Here is a 23641-nt window from a genome sequence, read left to right on the forward strand (position 1 = left end):
TTATTGTATTTGCAAATGTAATATTAATTGTAATTATAATTGTAATTGTATTCTTAATATTGTAGTTGTAATCCCTGGTAGAGGGGAAGAGAAGGCCTGATGGCCTTATCTCTACCAGGTTAAATAAATAAATAAAATAAATTATTGTTTCTATAGAAAGACTTTTTATTGTCTGCATCAGGTGGGGGAGAAGACATTTTTCTTTTGTAATATTCCAAAATAATTCTGTAGTTTTAAGGCAAAAAGTAATATTTCAATTTTTGGTGAAAATAAGATTTTGCGATATGTTTTGCAATCTGATGGTATCTTTATTGTTGTGAAAGATGACAGGCATGTTTCTGTTATTTTTCCCTCTTACCCATTTTTATGAAACATGTTAGTATGATTTTATACAGTCATTCAAATTTTAAATTTTCGCTCCTGATGAACTATAAAAAATGACTTATCACATTTTGCAATTGGACCCACAGAATTGTCTGTTAACTGAACGGCATTTTATAAATCCAGAAATAATAAATGAGTTTCTAAATTGAATTCTCACCTTTTCTCAACTATTTGTTTTAACATAAAAATTCCATTAATGCAGGATCACTCTTCCTTTTCTGAGGTCATTCTGTTTCTCCTAGTTTAATGCTTCAGATATGGATTGCATTTGTACTGCTTCAGGATTTTGAAAATATCTTCTCTTAAAACTAAAATTTCACTCCTAAATAAAAGTGTTACTTATAAATTATATTTTATTAGGTAATGGTAATTTTGTATTAACTTCAGTTTCTTCACCAAATACAGTGAAACCTGTTCAAGACGGAAGTGACATGGTCCTAATTTTTTTTCCGTTGTGGACAGGTTTCCGTATTATTCAGGTGTGACATTAAAATGGAATATTTTGTCATTTATATACATGCAAAACAAAATGGCATGCCGCAAACTGCAAGAAGTACAAAATATTCCATTTAACACTCGTCACATTAAATCAGCTTTCTGTCGCTTATTACGTTGGTGAATCATCTTGATTAAAATCTCATTTTATGTATAAATATTATCGTAACTCACTCATTAGTCATTAAACATTACTAAAGTTTACTAATCTCATTCTATTTAATATCTAACACTATACTCTAATACTGTACTTCATATCACAGCACATTATTAATTAATTGGACTAGGAGCCATCTATTAGAAGCCTTGAATTCTGATTTATTTAATTTCTTTCCCAGTTCAATAACTGGCTTTGCAGAATAGATCCAGAAATTGGCTTGTTCTTTGAAAGGTCGTGAAGAACTCACTCTCACAACAGTTCATTTATTTTCACATAAACAGTTGCTTTCTGGTTCCTTTTGTGTCACCAATATTGGCCGCACACCACTCACTCGTTATGATCTTTATTTTTTAAAGTGTCACACCTGAGCTTTCCACAACTGTAGGCCTACTTCAATATTATTTCACATAGACTTTGTTTCTAATTTTCCTTTATCTCGATAACTTTTACTTCATCACTTAATCTTAATGCTACCTTTTTATGCAACTTTTTTTTTACCAGGAAATCACTACACTTGCGCTCTGTTTAGCTACGATAGCATACGGGTGTGACGCATTGAAAATCTTTGAAGGGACTCGTCTGCCTAGTCAACAGGGTAATAAAATTTATGACCGACAGGCCAACATACCCTCGCATCCTCTAGAATTTTGCAAAGAAAACTTTTTATTTTAGTGACCTACATATTTCGTATATTCCTTGAAATTACACGCTGTTTCAAAATATAGTTACAAAATATAGTGTGTGTCCAAAATATTGTTTCCGTTTTGAACAGTAGCAGACAGTTTCCATTTCCGCGTTGGACAGTTTCCATTTTATTCAGGAAAAATTACACATAATACATACAAATTTCGCCGGGACCAATAAATTGTTCCAAAATAGACAGGATTCTGGATTGTTCAGGTTCCGAATTGAACAGGTTTCACTGTATTATTTTTTTTAAACTGATCTACATTTGTCGATTGTAGACTTCTATGTACAGTATAATATTATTTTATTCTTAAATATTCAATTTAAGTAATTTTGGTTCATCATAATGACTTTATCTTTAATTCTTTCAGCTAAGTTCCCATTGAATCATTTGATGCTCAATAAAAACAGCTTAATGATATTTGGATAAATTAGTACAAGTACGGAGTTATAAGAATCTTGGGTAATTACTGCTTGAGATATCAAGACTACAAAAGTCATCTCACATGCATGCACACACATAAATAATCAAAACACATATTTCTGTCTAATAACAGTTACAGACATATTTAATCGTAATTCATATAGTAATGTTGTACACGTTGATGGTTGAATTGCAGAAGGAGTTACTGGCTTTGATGATGGAAAATACATGGACTCAGATGTAAGTGATGAGCAGACAAAACAATACCTGCAGGACATGGCTGAGTTCAAACAGGATGAATGGGATAATTTGGGGTCCGATTTTGAGATGGTTCTGTCTGATTGTCCAGAGGAATCAAACAGTAAAGGAAAAGGACCATATTCATATAGCGGGTAAGTCTTTGTTGTATATTAGATATATGTAACAAGTGTCCACCAGTCAGGTTGATCTGGCAGTTTTGTCATCGGCAAAGCACTGCACCACTTGGATATTCCGATTTAGGCTTTTGAGTATTTCTTCATGTCCTGGAGTAGATGGCCCCGGTCTTACCTAGTTCTGAAATGTTGGAAACTCCAGGGCACAGTGGAATATCCAACAGCCTAATTCTGATCACAGTCGCTGTGAAAGTAAAAAAACTCATACATTTGCATTTGGATGTTATTTATTGTTTTAATAACTTCCTTTACTGACGTAATTACTTTAATTATTAACTGATACTGTTGCATCAGGTGATGGAAGTTTTCACATTCTGCTCTTAAACATTGGTCATTCCTGTTCAAAAGGTTGCGAGAAGTTCATTTTGTTGTATTGCAAAAATCGCTTGACAAATACGTAGTTCCCTAAATCCTCTAGATTACGTGAATTGTTTGCATACATTTTTGTTTAAGGGCGGCCTACTACTAATTCCACAATTTGAGACATTTGGCCGATGACTAGGATCCAAAATACAAAGCAGAGGTTAACTTAAAAATAAATTAAATTTGATTTGTGGAGAGAATACAAAACAATGATAAACTTAAAAATAAAGTAGAATTTGATTTCAGAGAATCATAAGATATAAGTACAATGAAGAATAATTGAAATTAAGTAAATATTATTATGTAATGTTATACAAGTAATTATGTAAAATGAACAATGAATCTCTCAATACCATTAGACAAATTTTGTTAATGTCCTAATTAGAAAATTTATAGTTTGACAACTTCAAGTGGAACCCCGTAAAACACGCCAACTTCTGGAATCTCTCTCTTTCTTTCTTCTCTCTCCCTCGCTCCTCGTCATTCAGTCACCAGTCACCACGTAAATATCTGAGAGGGTGTGTGTGGGCATTGCGACCAATAGAAGAACCACTCTCCAGTATTACCACAATAACGGATTCTTCATTTTTGCCTCGACTGTCGGCTAAGAAGGTTCCATTATGCTAGCATTGCAGGCAACTAGTCAACCTTTTAATGCAAAAGCAGGTTTGACAAACTGTGAGTGGACCTCCAAGTACATAGTGCATAGTGTTCTCTCCCTTCCTCCCGTGCTTTCTCACTTGCTCCTCCCCAAGACAGCCAGCGCTCACGTAGTAACTCGATCAGGGTTTCAGTTCGATTTGTCAATCTATAAGAGAAAGAATGGTTTTGGTTAACTTAAATTAAGTTTCCCTAGCTCCAGAAAGAAGTCCTTTCACTTCTCATGTAGTATTAATATTAATTTTGTATCTCTCACTAAAGTGAGGAATACCTTGTTTTCGTCAATGTTATTGGCTTGTTGATCATTCTTCTCAAACTGGACAGTGGGGTCAAGAATGAGGCTTTTTTGATTCTGGCGATCGATGGCTGTAATGTCTGCTGTTGTCTCAGCGAAGCAGTGCACTTCTTTATAAACCTCCCATTATGCCTTCCGAAGAGTGGTTGCGATGGAGCTTCTCACTTTATGGTGGCAATTGTTCCTCAATAATTCTCCTTTAGGGCAATAACCCAAAACATGCCCAAGGGTTTCTACTTCGCTGCATCCTGAATGGCAACAGTTTTGATCTCGGAAGAAACGACCTGGCACAGATCGTACTGCTGTGATATGTTGTTGTTGTTTTCTAATGCCAGGCATTTGACAATAAAGTCATTTGACCTCTTGCACTCCAGTATTTTTCAAAGATATTATCATGGTCAGCCACTGAAGCACAGATTTTGAGGTGTTCCGAATCCATTTCTTGGTTTGAGTTGCACAATGGGCAGTTAGGGGACTGATATATTCCAATTCTATGCAGGTGTTTGGCCAAACAATCATGGCCTGTTGCCAATCTAAATGCAACCATAGACGATTTTCGTGGTAAATCGGGAATTAACTGTGGATTATGATGCAGAGAGTTCCATTTTTTCCCTTGGGATTGTGTTATAAAATTTTGTTTGTAAAAGTTTAAGTATGTAGATTTAATAAATCTTTTCACAGAGTAATACGTAGATTTAGTAACAGGTCTGTAAGTAGCAGTGCTGCTCTTCTTTGCTAAAGCATCTGCATTTTCGTTTCCCAGGATTCCACAATGGGATGGTATCCATTGGAATACAATTCTTTTATTGAGTGATATTAATTGAGAGAGCATTTTAGTTATTTCTGCTGTTTGAGATGAAGGTGTGTGTCTAGAGACTATGGATAGAATAGTTGCTTTGGAGTCTGACAATATAACTGCATTCTTAAATTTATAGATGTGTCATAGAATATTCCTGAGACTTTCACTTATTGCAGTGATTTCTCCATCAAAACTTGTTGTTCCATACACAAGAGATCTATAAAGTGAGAAGAGACAGCACGTAACACCTGCACCGGCACCTTGTTCTCTGGAGATCAAGGTTCCGTCAGTGTATAAATGAAGCCACTTTTGTGGAGGGTACCTAATATTAATTGTCTCTAAAGTCAATTGTTTCATTATTTCAGTGTTTACTTCTGATTTCAATATTTCTTCTGTTAAATTTAGATTATACTCTATATTTAATAGAGTTAAAGGATTTGGTTTAATTTGTAAGTTTTCTTTTAAATTCGGGATATTGATTTGGATGTCTTTATGAAAGAGGGCTAATTGAGTTTATTGTTGATTTTTCATATCAGACATACATACACACAAAATCTTTTGTAGGAAAGTTAAGAAATTATCACCTGTACGAATTGAAAACTAACCAATTAGTCGGTCAAGAAATTAAACTGAAGCAAGGACATTTATTCAAGAAGCTTGAGGAGAAATGTTAGAGATGAGTCTTCTTTCTTTCTTTCCTCGTCCTTTCGATTTACAATCTAAAAAGTATAGGAGAGGTATATGTAATTTGACCAGCACTGGACAGGCACACATTGCAGACCTTCTGGGTCGTTAGTTATCACTAGGGCTAGGATTTTGATGAAATTGCATCTTTTTTCTAGTAAGCCAGAAACATAGCTGCTTTAGTATTTATATATTATGTGATAAACTAAGTGTTTTAAGACATATTTGTTAGGGCATTTTTTTTTTTTGCATTTTTTGCCTGTTTCAACTCATAAGAGCATTTTTTGTTTTATTCGGTCATTTTTTAGGCATTTTCATTTCATTTTGGCCCTAAATCTCCATTATTAATGTAAAATAATGTTTATTTCCTTTGATATTTTCTCTACATATTTTGTCCATTAATACCCATTATTTTGTATAATATTTTAATCATTTCTCAACACAAATATTGCCATTTTAACGTAGTATATCCCATGTAATGGATCAGTCCAACCACCCCTTCAATATAGACTTCTCTATACCTGCTAGTTCCAGATTAGAGTGGCCTTGTGGTGGACTACATGGAAACTACATCAATAAAATAATTAATTAAAGTAAAGCAAAAATTATGTAAAATTAAATAAACTTAAATGTTGGTACTAGAATTTAATTTAATTACTAGTCTAAATATTAAGTAGTACAAAACCTCTTTTCTACTTAGCCAATTATGTAAGATCAATTTTAGGGCATTTTTGAAAGATTTTTAGGTCATAAATTCATTGTTTTTAAGACATTTTTTCATGATTTATAGGTCATCAAAATCCTAGCCCTAGTTATCACAGTACAGAACCATCACTGAAACATTTTTTTTTTTTTTTTTCAGTTGTCATCGCTGTGTCCGACAGGCCTTGGAAGATTGCATTACCTATTCAGTATGCTGGCCACGTGATTGGCTCCCAGAGGATTGTCATCATCTACGTGTTATTGGTGTAAACTACGAGACCAATTTGTCCTTGTGGGCCCCCATGTGTCCTGTTGAGAAAGTTAGGTGAGTTGTAAATTTCTTCATCGTATAATAACTTGAAGAGTTTGCTTGCTTGTTAGTTTGCATTATAACACTAGAAATTGTTATTATAACTAAATTAATTCTTAAGTGATACGAAGTGTTAAAAGTGTGTAATCTAAATGAATTGTAATTGATATAATTATATGCATCTCTGCTTAAAATCAAAGACATATACAAATACAGAGACAATTATTTGTTAAACCTGTCAGGGAAAAATATTTAGTCAGTTTATAAATGTTATTATCACCATTTAATTCGAGAAAAATTCGTTCTGGCACTGGGAATCGAACCCGGGACCTCTCAGCTCTACGTGCTGAGTGCTCTTTCCAACTGAGCTATGCCGGGACATGATCCACGGTGCTGGCCGAACTCCTCTCGTAATGTTTTACGGCCATGGATCGTGTCCCGGCATAGCTCAGTTGGAAAGAGCACTCAGCGCATGGAGCTGAGAGGTCCCGGGTTCGATTCCCCGTGCCGGAACGAATTTTTCTCGAATTAAATGGTGATAATACACATTGGCTACTTCATAGTAGTCGTGTAATATTCAGTGAGCTAGGCGAGACTTCATATATAATGAATATGTGATGTATAAATGTTATGTTACTTTTCTACTTTTTACAGAAGAAATCTGGATTTTCGTAGTACGGAGCTAATGCAAAAATTGAAACAGGCTGGTCTAGGCTCAAGACCTATTGTGTGGGTTGCCCATTCGATGGGAGGACTCATCGTTAAATCAATGTTAATTAAAGGTAAGGATGCACATGCGTTTGTACTGTGAGCTGTGCCACATATTTCACGAGCAGAGCCATGTACCCATAGAAATGTTAAAATATTGTATAGATACACAGTTTGCTGTTTAAAAAAGTACATGATTCTGTCGTAAATTTGTATAAAAACTTATCAATTAAAAGTAATTTATGAGGGACCTGTAAGGACTTATCCAGAATTCTAAACTGTATTAACAGTTCAATAGTTTATGATGATTCTGAGAAATTTTAAAATTCTTTATTTTCCTAAAATTTGAGAAACACTACAGTACAGTATATCCAGGATAAGATATCATAAATCACATTTTGGTTCTATTTTTTTTAATTGTATTAACTTCAATTCATTAATGGTTGTTCTCGCTCAGTTTTTGTCCATTTTAACTTTGTTCCAGCAATGCAGGATGAAGATGAACAAGTACAAGGATTGTGCCGCAATACCAAAGCTGTTGTATTCTATAGCGTTCCTCATCGTGGCTCACCACTAGTTTCCTTGACGCAAGCCACACAACTGTTATGGTGGCCATCTGTAGAAGTACAGGAGCTGAAAGAAAGTAAGTATAGTGTCACTATCCATCCTTTTATTTCTTTAATTGAATGGCTGCCTAGAAAAACGTTGTAAGTCAGTTTTTACAGTTTGTCAGGAAATTAAAAATATGTTTATTCCTTATTAACATTGTTAAATATTACAAAATATGACAGTGTTAGGTCTGTATTAATACTTCAGTCAGTATTCACACCATTTATATATATATATATATATATATATATATATATATATATATATATATATATATAATAATAATAATAATAATAATAATAATAATAATAATGATAATGATTTATTTAACCTGGCAGAGTTAAGGCCATACAGCCTTCTCTAACACTCAACCAGGAGTGAAAACTGCGTTACAAAAACACTACAAATTTACAAAGTACACTACAATTTTACACACAAAACTGAATAAGATAATAATAATAAAATGTGTTGTTGTTTTTGTTTTCTAATGCCAGGGGTTTGACAATAAAGTCATTTGACCTCTTGCACTCCAATATTTTTCAAAGATATTATCATGACCAGCCAATGAAGCACAGATTTTGAGGTGTTCCGAATCCATTTCTTAGTTTGAGTTGCACAATGGGCAGTGAGGGGACTGATATATTCCAATTCTATGCAGGTGTTTAGCCAAACAATCATGGCCTGTTGCCGATCTAAATGCAGCTACAGACGATTTTCGTGGTAAATCAGGAATTAACTGTGGATTATGATGCAGAGAGTTCCATTTTTTCCCTTGAGATTGTGTTATAAAATTTTTTTTGTTGAAGTCTAAGTATGTAGATTTAATAAATCTCTTCACAGAGTAATACGTAGATTTAGTAACAGGTCTGTAAGTAGCAGTGCTGCCCTTCTTTGCTAAAGCATCTGCATTCTCGTTTCCCAGGATTCCACAATGGGATGGTATCCATTGGAATACAATTCTTTTATTGAGTGATATTAATTGAGAAAGCATTTTAGTTATTTCTGCTGTTTGAGATGAAGGTGTGTGTTTAGAGACTATTGATAGAATAGCTGCTTTGGAGTCTGACAATATAACTGCATTCCTAAATTTATTGATGTGGCATAGAAGATTCCTGAGACATTCACTTATTGCAATGATTTCACCATCAAAACTTGTAATAATAAAATGTAAACAACTAGTAAGAAGAAATCAGACATAATATATAACATACAGAAAGAAAGAAAAAAGCATAATAAAATGTGAACAGCAGGTCAAAATAAATGAGGCATACAAAATATAAAATAAAAAATAAGACAATTATTGATAATAATAATAATAATAATAATGATAATGATAAAAAATAAGAATAGTAATATTGTATTGTATTGTCTTCATCTTCCAAATAGCACAACTTTTTGAACATTTACAGTAGGTAAACATTGTATGTCAATCCAGAAGAACAACTTTGTAAAGCAAAGAAATTTAAATACTGTCCGTATTTCCTGGTAGATGTTTTATGGTTGTTACATATGAGTACATTAAATAATAATAATAGTAATAATAATAATAATAATAATAGACAAATTTATACAAGAAATTGAAACAAATTACACAACTTAAATCATATGTTTAGGCATACAATATCAATATTACACAGACAAGAATCTTTTTTTTTTTTTTTTATTCTCTTGTATTCTGTTATTAGGCCATGGTAGAATTCAGAGTAACCATGACCTTATTACCTTTAACTATTCTCCTTTAGCACTCTATAGGCCTACATTGACTTACAACATCATTCTACTCACCAGTTCAGGTCGTTTCACAGCTGGTTTAATGTCACCTTTCTTCGAAGTATATTCTTTCCCCTAATCCTTTAGTGTCTTAGGTACATTGTCCTTCCATTGCATGATATTAATCTTACGTTTTCTCTTTCTATTTACGTTTTTTATGAGACCATGTGACATGCTACAAGTATGTTTGTCCGTCATTTTATTTGCGTTACAACATTATTCAGCTCAGCAACACAATCAAAATACTACAGCTCTCGAAGTAGTGTGAATATGAGCAAGACGATGGCAGCACATGATGCAAGATGTGCGATACAACAGTTTTTAGCCAAAAACTCAGTTTGGCCAAAAAACGGACTTACAATGTTGTTCTAGGCAGCCATTCAATTATTCAATCATTCATTCAATCAATTCATTTATTTCTTCATTTATTTAGTTGTTTATTTATTTATTTTACTTACTTATTCATTGATCGATTTATTTGTTGACTTATTTATTAATTGATTTAGTTATTTATGTGTTTAAAATTATTTTTATAATATATAATATATTTACTTATATACTTAATTACTCGTCCCGTGCTGTGTTGTCGTGGTCTAAGGCATCCTGCCTGGATCTCGCGTTACGGAATGCGCACTGATTCTAGTTCTCATGGAGCAAGAAATTTTCTCATGAAATTTGGCCAATGTATGGGACCAGTACCCACCCATAAGGCATTTACCACATGTTTCTAATGTAAATAGTTAACGAAATATTGCTATTAAACTTGTATCCTTAAGATGAAATGTATGTATGATGTAAGAAAAAAGAGGTGGTTATTTTTTTTACTGCAATAACAGTAACAGTAGAAAGTGATGGTATCTGTTATTGAATGAAAACCTTCTCGTCTTTCTCTTGCCTCTTGTTGAATTTGTCTTTGTTCTTATTTTTTTCATTCTGTTGTCATCCAGATTCTCCGGCATTGCTTACTTTACACTCCCAATTTTTGGATTTGGTAGAAAAGAAAAACATAGAAATAATCAGCTTTGCAGAGACCAAGCCGACATTGTTGTCATCTCTACATCTGCAGTTCCACTTTGTGCCCAAAGAATCAGCTGGTGAGTACATATATTTTTCCTCTCTTTCATTTTATAATTTGGTCTGATGAGATTTCTAGTATTCTTTCTTTTCCAGATCCTGGGATTGGTGAATTTTTTGAAATACCACAAGATCATCTATGCATCTGCAAACCAAATAGTAGGTATGTATTGTTTCTCTTTCTTTGTCGACTTTAAACATTTCTGCATTCTGAGCGAAATTTGCTTTGGTGTCTTCTTGGTCGTTTTGATAATTTTCCAACAAGAGTTTATTTATCATGAACGTAAAGCCTTAATAAACATAGTCTAGGAAGTAGAACATTCAGTGTCACATATTTGAAAAATGTTTTAGGGCAGTATTTCTCAAACTTCAAACCTTTAACCTATAGTATAACAGAAGAACCTTTCTAATACTTTTTTTTTGTTTTCCTATTATTATTATTATTATTATTATTATTATTATTATTATTATTATTATTATTATTATTATTATTATTGTTGTTGTTGTTGTTGTTGTTGTTGTTATTAAATCTGTCTCCGGTCTGCAGATGTATTAAATATGCTAATTTGCATGGATTGAACTTGGATCCATTTAATTTGTAGTATATACTTTTTGAGTTTTTATGTCAGTTTTATTATTTATGCCATTTGTTAAGATATGTATCATACTATTCTCGTCATTTGCATATCTTTACAATACTACTTATATGATTGCTGTCTTCATTTATATGATTTCATTAACTCATTTGTAATTCATTTTATTTAATTGCCATTATTTTAGTTATCTCACTGTACTAATTTTAATAATTATTTGTGCTATTTATTTTGTTGCATTTGGTCGATGATTAATGTTGACTATTATATTGATTGTATTTCATCTCACTGCCATTTTCTATCATTCATTCTCATCATCATTTGTTGTTTTGTTTTGTATCTTGTGCTAAATTGTAATTGGCCTTGTGCTGTTGTTTTGCACGTTAATATTCTAAATAAAAAATTATTATTATTATTATTTCCCCCCCCCCCCCTGTCTCTAACCGTCATGGAGAGCAGTTGACTTTGTGTGTACCTCCGCTGCTGTTTTCACGGTGCTTACAGTGATTGCAACATACTTGTGCCTTGTTTAACTCGTGTGCTTTATTCAGTGTTGAAATGCCACCAAGCAAGGATACATGTTCTCTTTGTAACTTTGCTTTTTATGGTAGGCAGAAATTTTTAAAATGTGCAGGGCCTTGTGGCCTCAGGTATCATCTTGATTGTTTGAAACTTGGTGAGGTGGAATATGATATTTTTATGGAGGGCGGTAGCTCTTCCTATAAGTGTGTTAGTGCATCTAAAGCCGTGCATGGAGCTAATACTCCTATTAAAGCCAGCAACAATTCTGATAAGAGGATCATCTCACCATCGAGAGAATTTAATTTACCTGATCATCATACGATCTGTTCAACTTGAGACTGTGAGGTTGAATAATGTATCCATTTTAGATACATTATGCCTTGTTCTAGATCATGTCAAGATTATTGAAAAAGAAATGGTAGATTTAAAGAATGAAAATGCTGCCCTAAAAATCCAAATGGCAGAAATGGCTGTGATCTTGGATAGGAATTCCTATCTTCCCAAGGCTGTTGATTCTAAAGTGGGTCACCAGCAGGTTGTTGCGAATACTTTTAAGAAATCGTATAGCAATGTTGTGTCTGACACTGCTACAATAGGGAATTCAGTGTCAGCAATTCCTGCAGTCTCAATTCCACTTTCTCAGCACCAAGTTCATATGTCTGGCAAAGAGGTTAATTTACCTACTGTACGATGTGATGAAGGCACTAGTACAATATCTAGTACTGACCCTGAAGGTTTTCAGATTGCAACCAAAAAGAAGTTTAAGAAGCTTGAACCAAAAGTTGGTACTTGCACCAACACTAAATTAGAAACGGCCCTGGAGAGAATTTGGAGCAAAGCCTTATTTGTATCTAGATTTAGTTCAAATGTAAATAAGAGCAATATTGAGGAATCACTCCTGAATCAACTGAAATTAAGGTCGCTTTATGTTACTAAATTGAAAACTAAATTCCAGTCTTATTCTTCGTTTCACATCTCAGTGGATGGGAGGGATTTTTATTTAATAAATAATACTGATGTTTGGCCTGCTGGGTGTTTTATTGCACCCTTTTTCGGTAAATTGAAACCTGAGCAGCATTTTGCTCCTTCAGCAAATTCGGACTCTGTTGATTCAAGGGTTAATGCCTCTTAGTTTTATTTCTCTTAACTTTCAATGGGTAGTTCTAGTAATCATCGTGAGATATTTTACCAAAATGTTCGCGGTCTTAATACCAAAGTTGATGAATTTTTTCAAAATGTAGTAAGTAATAATGATATCATTATCTGTCTCGCTGAAACATGGTTATCAGAGTCAATTATTAATACAAATTTATTTCCTAATAATTATACTGTGTTTCGTGCAGATAAAATGTTTGAAGACACTAACAAGAAAAGAGGTGGGGGTGTCCTAACAGCGATTAGCAACTAGTTACCTTTTTCAAGTAGGCGTTTTGACTTAGAAATTATTAGTGAATGTGTTTGGGTTGAAATTAGAATGGCTGATGGTTTTAATTTGTTAATTGGAAACCATTATTTCTCTCCTGATACAAATGACAATCATTTAAAATCTTATCTTAATTTTCTTGAAAAAAATCTTGATACTCATAATTTTAGAATAGTAATTCTCGGTGATTTCAATACCCCGGGTATGGACTGGTTAACTGGTTTCAATCTTAATGATACTCATTATTACTCTAAAATTAAGTCTAAGGATTTATATTCCTCTACTTGCCTTCTTGGATTAAATCAAATTAATTCTACCGTTACTAGTAAAAATCTTCTTGACTTGGTTTTTACTAATGTCAATAATACTACAGTTAAACTTACCAATCACTCTCTAGTTTTAGAGGATATTTATCATCCTTCTATCTCTATTCATATTGAAGTAAATTTATCGTTTCTGAAACACTGTCATATCAGTTCATATTTAAATTATTCCCAAGGTGATTATCTGAATCTTTATTCTATTCTTTACAATTATGATTGGAACAGCATATATCAGACTACTGATGTAAACATTGCTGCAAATTCTTTGTCTCAAATTATAAACAATGCTATATCTCTTTCTGTCCCAGTCACCTTTGTTAAAAAATCACACTACCCTAAATGGTTTTCAAACAAATTACTTCAGCTTATTAAGAAAAAAAATAAAGCTCATAAAAATTACAAAAAATTTAAAACTGATTATGATTGTCAAATTTTCTCTAATTTTAGAAAACAACTCAAAGCCATGATTCAATCCGATAAATTCAAATGGTTACAATCAATTGATGATAACCTGAAGCATGAACCAAATAAATTTTGGAAATATGTTTAAACTTTTCGAAAAACTAATAGCAATCCCACAGAATTAATAATAAATGGCGTCCACATCACAGACCAAAAAGAAATTGCGAACGCATTTGCTAGTCAATTTAAATCTGTTCAACAAAATTGTAATTCTAATTTCATTACTTATGATTCTAATATCACTGACTGTTTGCCCCTGCCAAAAATTACATCCGATGATGTAGCTAAAGCCATTAAAAAGCTAAAACCTAATAAATCTAAAGGTACGGATAGCATTCCTAATTTTATAATTAAGGGTTGCTCCAATATTCTCATACCCGTTTTAACTTTTTTATTCAATCAGTTTAAAAACAGGAATTTATCCTTCACTTTGGAAGGAAGCAACTATTATCCCAGTTTTTAAAAATGGTAATAAAAACAGTGTAACTAACTATAGACCTATTTCTATCCTAAACAATTTTTCTAAAATTTTTGAAAAAATAATACACAAACACATTTCATTTTATGTTAAAAATAAGATCAATTCAGCCCAACATGGATTTACTAGAGGGAAATCTACTACTACTAATTTAGTTTCCTATCTGAATCTCATAATGCCTACAGTTGAAACTCAAGATCAAATTGACTCAATTTATTTTGATTTTAGCAAAGCATTTGATGTTGTTCCTCACAAAATTTTATTAAAGGAATTAAGTAATTTTGGTCTCTCCACTAACTACGTTAATTGGTTTGAAAATTATTTAACAGATAGACAATCTTGTGTTCGACTAGGTAATTCTCTCTCGGTTCCATTTAATAGTTTATGTGGAGTTCCTCAAGGGTCTACATTGGAACCTCTCTTATTTTTATTATTTATAAATGATATAAGTAAAAGAATAAGTTCTAGCTGTCTTTTATTTACGGATGATCTCAAAATCTTTCGTAAAATTAATATTTTGGCTGATTGACATTAATTCAGTTTCACGATGGTCTGTTGAAAATGGAATGAAAATTGATCTATCCAAAACTTTTGTCATTTCCTTCTCAAGGAAAACTACTTCCTTAAAATTTAATTATTCTCTTAGTAATGTCATAATTACTAAGAAAAATAGTATTAGAGATCTTGGTGTCATACTTGATTCTAAATTATATTTCCATGATCATGTGCAATATATTTATACCCATTCATTAAGAATGCTTGGTCTAATTAGATCTATAACTTATTCTTTTTCTACTCCGATGTGTCTATTAATTCTATACTATACATTGGTTAGATCCAAGCTTGAATATACATCTGTTGTATGGAACTCCATTACTTCCACTGACTCAGCTAAATTGGAGAATATTCAAAGAAAATTTATTTCCTTGTGTTCTTATAGATTTTTACCAAATTCCGATGACTATAAATATGAAATTAACTGTAAATATTTTAACTGCTGCAGTTTATTTGCCAGACGTCAAGATCTTGATTATTTATTTTTTTGTAAAGTTATTAAGGGTAATATTGATTGTGAATCATTCATAAGCAATATCAGTCTTCGTATTCCTGCTAAAGGTTTACGATTTCATAACATTTTTTATAATAGAAATTCAAAATCTCTTTCTCTGATCTGCAGATGTATAAAATATGCTAATTTGCATGGATTAAGCTTGGATCCATTTAATGTGTAATATACACCTTTTGAGTTTATCATGATATATCCTTACTTATTATTGTTAGATATTGATATTTATTTTGTTGCATTTGGTCAAAGATTAATGATGACTATTATATTGATTGTATTCCATCTCACTACCATTTCTATCATTCATTCTCATCATCATTTCTTCTGTTTTGTTTTGTTTTGTATCTTGTGCTAAACTGTAATTGGCCTTGTGCTGTTGTTTTGCACGTTAATATTCTAAATAAATAAATAATTATTATTATTATTATTATTATTATTATTATTATTATTATTATTATTATTATTATTATTATAGGCCATTTGTTATCTCGTGGAACCAAATGCATGCTTTCACTGTATTTTATTGTAAGAACCTTATTGTGGAGGTAAGTGTGCTAGCTAGCTACAAGTAGAAGCATAGTAAGGGAGAAAGGCTTTCCAGTTCACTCTCTTCTTCACCTCACACAACCACGGATGTGTAATTGCTTCAGAACGAAAGATATATTTTTAGCATTTAAATACACGAGGGTCATTTCATAAGTCATGGCAACTATGTTATACTACTCATATGTTCCAAATAACCGAAAATGTGGTTAATTCAGTATATACAGTTGAAAACCTGTTGTACACTGTATGGGATGCCACCGCCAGATTGCATCTGTGTGCATTGGTGGCTAGTTGATAGCACACGCAGAAGTTAGTGTATTAGAGGCTGTGATCCAAGATGGATGTAAGTAAGGTAGAACAGCGGTTGTACGTGAAAATTGCAGTTCTTCGTGGCAGAAATACTCGTCAGTGTCATTCTGAGCTATGAGAAGCAATTGAAGAAGCCGCTGCCTGGGAAGCAGTTTGCAAACAGAGAGGACATTTTAACCGCATTCGACGATAGGTGGTGCATATAGTGGAATTGCACACAGCTGATAGTGTTCAACGTCTGCATCATCATTGGCAAAGATGTGTGGAAACCTTGGGGGATTATTTTAAAGGGTGTTAGCTGTGAGTGATGTATTTTGTTTCCTTTTGTGCAAAATAAAACAATGTTAACAAGGTACATTAAAAATTTAACACAACAAAGTTCTTATAATACATATTCCGAAGGAATACAGTGTTAAAAGTTGTGTAATCAAGATGTACTATGATTTCTATTTACTCAGCTTTCAATTCCCCTCACACATTGCCTCCTGTACTCAGACCCAATTTGATACTAGGATTGCGAAGCACATTCCAGTGACCTTAATTGGATGTAGTGAATTCCTGTTCCTGGAGCTTTATTGGCTGATATATTTGTAATATAGTTGCCACGACTTATGAAATGACCCTTATAGCCTATATATTCACATTTTGGCAAAATTTTCTTCATATTGTGCTGGTCTATAGTAATCACCATGGCCGGGTATTTATGGAGATCGTGAAAACCACAACATAATAGATATACAATAGATTTTTACTAATCTTTTCGAATTAAGTGATTCTGATTAATAATATGTAGATAAAACAATCGCGAAATAGAATTCTAATAGCGAAATATGAACAAATTCGCAAATTATTACTATTGCGTTGTTTTATAGCGAATTTCATATTCTGAGATTTTCGAATTTTTTTTTTTTTTTTTTTTTTTTTTTTTTTTTTTTTTTTTTTTTTTCACTTGAATTTGTTATACAGTAAAACTCTGATTATCCAAACTCCAAATATCCGGATTGCTAATTATCCGGATCACGTTTCAGGACAGTTGGAAATTGTTTATTCAAAGAAAGTTGCATATGTTGAGGTTTTTTTTATTTCGTGTACTGTACTACCATACATAAGTAAAATTCTATTCTTTATGGAATATGAAGAGTTCTTATAATTTTAATCCATTTAAAATTTTATTTTGTTTGAATATGTGAAACTTGTAAACTTTAGGGCAATAGTCATTTTGCACTTTTAATACATGCAGTAGCTTACTTCTGTTGTTTCTAGACTCATTTCATTTTCAACCTAATTATCCAGATTCCTGCATATCCGGATCATACTACCTCCTATTAGTCCGGATAATTGGAGTTCTACTGTATATCCAAGTAGACTACATTACATGGTAGTCCAGGTGTTCTGATCACATTAGTGAAGAGAAAAGATGGAGAATTCAACATTTCACTACCGGTAATAATTTGAAGGCTGCAAATTTTTTTCGTTTTTAATGAATATGTGTTAAATACAGTCTCAATCCAACAAATATTGTCTATTGTCCATACCGCATCTTTACCAGAATCCAACGAACCTTTAATGTTAATTATTTGGAAAGTAATATTCACACTGAGTTAATACTCCAGTTCCAAAATAATTGTATTTTCCAAAATTTCTGTTAATCCTCGCCCAGAGTACAAATCAATCTCCGCCGACACCAATATTAAAAAACACAAATGATAAAATTAATCTCCATAAATACCTGCCCCCGGTCATCACTATAATAGTCGATCATGTTGATAACATTGAATTTAACTGAAATACAAAGCGGCCAGGTAGCTCAGTTGGTAGAGCAGCTGGCTATGGACTGAAAGGTCCGGGGTTCAATCCCAGGTGGTGACAGGATTTTTTCTCGTTGCCAAACTTCTCCAGAACGGCCCCGAGGTTCACTCAGCCTCCTATAAAATTGAGTACCGGGTCTTTCCCGGGGGTAAAAGGCGGTCAGAGCGTGGTGCCGACCACACCACCTCATTCTAGTGCCGAGGTCATGGAAAGCATGGGGCTCTACCTCCATGCCCAAGTGCCTTCATGGCATGTTACAGGGATACCTTTACCTTTACAAAATAGGAGAATCAGTCCATTATTGACGAACATACAAGAAAAGAGAGGTGGAGTTGATCAGGAAAGTCAGTGAATAGCAACAACAGCAGTTTGACAAGCTGTCGACATAATTGACTATTTGTAGTGAATTTGTCAATTACCTACTGAAGCAAAATGTGCAGATTATTGACTGATATCTTTTGTTGCAGACAGTCGTTCCTGTACCAGAAGTTAATTCATCTGATTCAGAAGTACATACCCACAAATGAATGACATCAGTATTTCTTTCATGACTGATTTATATTTCCTGAAATTATACAGTTATTGTATAAGTTGTGATAATGAATTGAATTTGTTTATAAATTTTGTTAGAAAGTAAATACTAATTTATTACCTATGATTTAATTATTTAAATTAAAAATATACATACATATTTCAGGATTCTACAGCTAGTGCCTCCTTCCCATGCCAATCATCCAAAATCTTTTGTCGTGTGCATCTTCAGTGCTCAGGCCTCTCTGATTCATTGCTTCCTTTAGTTCGTTGTTCCATGTTCTCTTTGGTCTACCTCTCCATCTTATTCCCGGAGGTTGCCAATGGTAAATTTGATTTGGCCATTTGTCTGTCCTATTCTTATCAGATGACCAAACTACTTCATACGTTTCTTTATGCTCGACCATGCCGAAACGTAGTAATTATACACCTGGTAGCAGACCTTTAATGCATGTCATTAAAGTACACCTACTCATTAAAGGTCAGGTCTTTCAGCCAATGACAGGTCAGCTTTCTACCGTTATAAAACCGCAAGTATTGATTATTCTCGGATATGCAATCGAAAGAGAATTAGCGAAAAGTCACGGAGGCTGGAAATCCAATACTGTCGCAGAAGGTTATGTTCTGTTACTATAATAATTAGCGTTAATTATAAATAATATTCAAATAAATTCAATTTGTCATCTCGTTTTTCAATGTATAATTTAATTTCAATGTTATCTCTGTAGGTTCTTATGGCCTAGCAAGGTCAATGTCGATATCTGTTCCTCGGAAAAAATCAATACTTTCGCGTCTGCGCACATCTCACAACATACGGAACATTGCTCCAGGTCAGATACAATAAAATTAATAATTTCAAGTTTGAAATATGGTCGAGCATAAAAAGTCGTATGAAACTCACCTATAATGGTAATTAAGAAGCTCGTATGAAAATTATGAAACTCGCTTGCGCTCGTTTCATAAATATCCATACTCGCTTCTTAATTACCTTCATTATAGGAGCGTTGCATAATGTACTATTTCAATTCTGCTTAGCACAGTCTCTTCAGCACCTATTCTGCATCTCATTTCTTTATTTTTATATGGTCCAATTTCTGTGTCTCAAATATCCATTTCAACAGTCAGTATTCCCTTTCTATAATATATAGTACATTCATTACTGTATTTCACTTCCATAGCGCAGTGGTATTCAATGTTTTTTTTTTTTTTTTTTGTGTATCTCCAAAATACATTTCTTGTTACATTCGTACCCCCAGACTGCATTGCAATTATATAGAAGAAATAACAAAAGACTAAGATTGATTTTCTATGCAAAATAAATTATTATTATTATTATTATTATTATTATTATTATTATTATTATTATTATTATAGTAATTAATGCAATAATAGTAATGGTAATGAATTACGTAAAATATCACTGAAGCAAGGAAAACAGGAGTGGATATTGTAAGAGAAAATATGTAGTCCAACAAGCAAACATTCTGATGAGGGCAGTGCTTATACAAATTTTGACCACTCGACCGAAATTACGAGACTGTCCAGAAAGTGATTTTCTCTGAGGCAGTTTACGGAAAAAAACACAATTGCATGGAAAGATTTACTGAAACAGATACAGCAATTGTTGCGCTATTTATCAACATGTCCCCTACTGGAATTGAGACATTTATCATACCATCAATTTTTGTATTCTTTGTTGTACCGGGTAGAAGTCAGCTGCCTGGGATCGGAACCAGCGTTTGACAGCCATCTGCATCTGTCTGTCGATCCCATGATATGACAAATGTCTCAATTCCGGTGGGGAATATATTGAAAAATAGCTCAACAATTTCTGTGTTTGTTCTAATAATTTTTTTCCAAATAAATTGTGTTTTCTTTCTGTTACCGGCCCCTGGCGAACTTATTTTTTTACGGCTCTTGTAATTGTGGTCAGGTGACCAAATTTTGTATAAGCATTTTTTTTTTAGATTAGATTAGATTAGATTTATTTATTTAACCTGGTAGAGATAAGGCCGTCAGGCCTTCTCTGCCCCTCTACCAGGCGATTACAACTATAACATGAACAATAAGATTACAATTAATATTAAATTTACAATTACAATTACAATAAAAATTAAAGTACGACAAGAATACCTGATTAATGAAAGCTAGACATTTTATCATAGAAGTTAAGAACAAAGAATATTTTTGTATTTACTAAATTACAAATTAAACCTACAATAACAAAATTCTATAGTGATGAAATTATTATTATAGATTATTAACATGATGAAAGAAAAAAAAGAAACAACTCTTTTATCTGTCCCCATCAGAATGTTTGCTTGTAAGCTCCAATATAACAACAAATATATGTAATAAAATAAATATGTCAGCATTTTTACATACTTAGTCAGTGGAATGTGTACCCCTTAAGACAACTCCCATACTCCTTGGGGTATGCGTACCATAGATTGAATACCACTGCCATAGTGCAAGACAGAGTTGAGTAATTCTTTCCAATTTTTTTTTTTTTTTTTTTTTTTTTTTTATCTTCCCAAGTGTGTTTATCCCACCATATTGAGTTTAAACTTGATATAAATTTTCTATTCTGTTCGAATCGGTTTCTAATTTCCTCTTCTCCAATATCTTCTGTATTATTTATAACTGTTCCTAAATATTTTGACTGGTTTACTTGCTTGATTTCTGTTTCTTCATCAATAATAATACTATTATTTGTTTTTGTATTAATGGCGGCCAAATATTCTGTCGTCTTATAATTCACTGTGAAACTCCAGCATTTGTAGTGTTTATAACGACGAACTCTAAATCAAAATGATCTTGGGCAATATCTCCTTGGTCGTCTGTGAATTGTTTAAGTACCGGTACAGTAGGAATTTATCTGCTATTTTCACTCCCATTCTTTGGCAGCTTTGTTTCCATTATTCCAACATGTGTACTATACAGGGTGAAAGTGATATAACTGTACAGGTTGAAGGAGGCAATAGAATATATGAAAATAAATTTAAAAACTATTATGCGTTTTGTAATTTAAGTGCATGGTAATTAGAAAATTAGGCTGAAAATCTGTGTAGTTTGATAACAGCGTGTTGCTGACTCATATGAAAGCACACGCACACAAACACACACACACACACTGGGTCTGAACAGCTGAATTCTGTCCCTTAGTTGCTGCAGTAGGGTTGCAAGACTTCCTAATGACAGGAAGTAATATGTGTTACTTTTTATATTTTTTAATTTACAAGAAAAACGTTCATTTTATTGAAGATCTGCGAAGTGGTAAATCATATTTTCTTCAGTGGCGTACTATGAAATTTTGAGCAGGGGAAGCTAACTCAAGTTGTCTTTCATGCAATATGAGAAAACGTATTACAAAAATACAGTCTTAAAATAAATAGTAGCCAATGTCAAGTCAGCAGTCGAAGATTGGTTGGAACCTCGTAAGTAACACCAATAAGGCATGACCTCAAATGATACGTAGTAAAATATGATTTCACGGTTTACACATATCTCTAAGGGTACGTACAAGTTGGAGCAATGATAAACTATAAAAGAATCAGCGATGCTATATTAGGGAGAATTGAAGCATGCATTGTCATTGAGGTGTGCATACTGGAGTAACGATAAAAGTGAAGATACACGATAAAAGCGATGAAAAAGATGTTCCATTTTCTTTGCTCTTGTCGTTCATATAATCTCTGATTAAGATATATTGATCTGTATAATGACCGGTGGTTATCAATATGTCCGAATATTAATCGATTTATTATTATTTCGGCATATTAAATTAATTGTTGTAGATATTGGCAAATTGATCAGTTGTGTATTCATTCGTGACACATTATGTCATCACAATAACCAATCACAGCACAACGAATTTATACTACCTTCGGGATGAGAAACTGGTTTAATTTTGTACGTATTTAAGTTGTATTAACCTTGAACTTAGCAGCTGATATTTCCTATATATCTTCTTTCATTAAGTGGATGCATAGAATATCTTCTACTGATAAATCAAAATGTTCACTTCCCGCATCTTCGTCGCTCCGATATGAACACTTGGTTCTTTGATAATACCAAAGCGTCACTAAGTCATTTCTTTTATCATTTATCGTTGCTCCAATGTGTACCTACCCTAACAAATAGACACGTATACGTATAACATTAGCTCACTCCCTGTCATACTTAGAGAAATCACAATATTAGTATCATTACGTAAGTATGCGTCTGTCTTTTGGTTGTGTCCTTCATTGACAGCAAGGGAGTCTATCATTTGTTTTTTAAATCACACTTTTGTTCGTAAGTCAGTTTTGATAATACAATTGTCCTAAAAAAAATTCAAGTAAATTGGTGTCAGGAACTGTTATTTCGCTCATTATTTATTATATCAGCCACAATGCACACTAACACTTCAACTGAACACAACTGACGAAAAGGGATAACTCGGAAACTGCTTATTTTAAATGTTAAAGCTAGCTTCTTGTGAGCCTTGCGACTAGGGTAGTTTAGTTAGAAAGCGATGGAAAATCTGCGGGGTGGATTACACAGAAGAAACCGGTCTGCTTGGAAGCTGGTGTGTGCAGGCTTCTTGTTTACTGCTGCATCACAAATCATCCTGAGCTGCCGCATCACAATATTTAATGCGTAAATATAAATTCTATTAAAATTAATAAATAATTTTCTCCATAAACTGCAGGTTTATTATGAAATTATTATTAACTGGGGAAGCTGAGCTTTTTAGCTTATATTGACGCTACGCCACTGATTTTCTTATCAGTTTCTCTAATGGTAAGAGTAAAAATCAGAATCGTATGGATGGTAGCTACTTATTGAGTCATTCTGACAAATAACAAATGACGACTCTACAAATTGTAAAATTTCTGTTTCATAAAATTTTTACCATAACAGGCAAAATTTTACAATTTGTCAAGACTTTTCTGACATATTTCATTTTATGAAACAGAAAAGTATCGATTCATTTGTTGACTATTCTACATATTTGTATAATTGTCATAAAATTCTGA

The 23641-nt window shown here is 32.9% G+C and overlaps 1 protein-coding gene across 3 annotated transcripts in view; it reads left to right on the plus strand.

The window, feature by feature from the left end:
- The window catches only part of LOC138694854 (protein SERAC1), a 44044-nt gene extending 25297 nt beyond the window's left edge, over positions 1-18747 (plus strand). Inside the window, exons 9-15 of one of the 3 annotated variants that reach the window (XM_069818980.1) lie at positions 2347-2542; positions 6248-6412; positions 7052-7179; positions 7590-7748; positions 10432-10578; positions 10655-10721; positions 18557-18747. In XM_069818980.1, coding sequence (XP_069675081.1) covers positions 2347-2542; positions 6248-6412; positions 7052-7179; positions 7590-7748; positions 10432-10578; positions 10655-10721; positions 18557-18620 — 926 coding nt within the window. In that variant the 3' untranslated portion in view covers positions 18621-18747. The remainder of the gene's footprint in view (positions 1-2346; positions 2543-6247; positions 6413-7051; positions 7180-7589; positions 7749-10431; positions 10579-10654; positions 10722-18556) is intronic. The other 2 variants (XM_069818981.1, XM_069818982.1) reach the window with 2 other exon arrangements.
- Positions 18748-23641: the final 4894 nt, after the last annotated feature.

This window comes from Periplaneta americana, chromosome 2 (assembly GCF_040183065.1).
Source record: "Periplaneta americana isolate PAMFEO1 chromosome 2, P.americana_PAMFEO1_priV1, whole genome shotgun sequence".
Taxonomy (NCBI): domain Eukaryota; kingdom Metazoa; phylum Arthropoda; class Insecta; order Blattodea; family Blattidae; genus Periplaneta; species Periplaneta americana.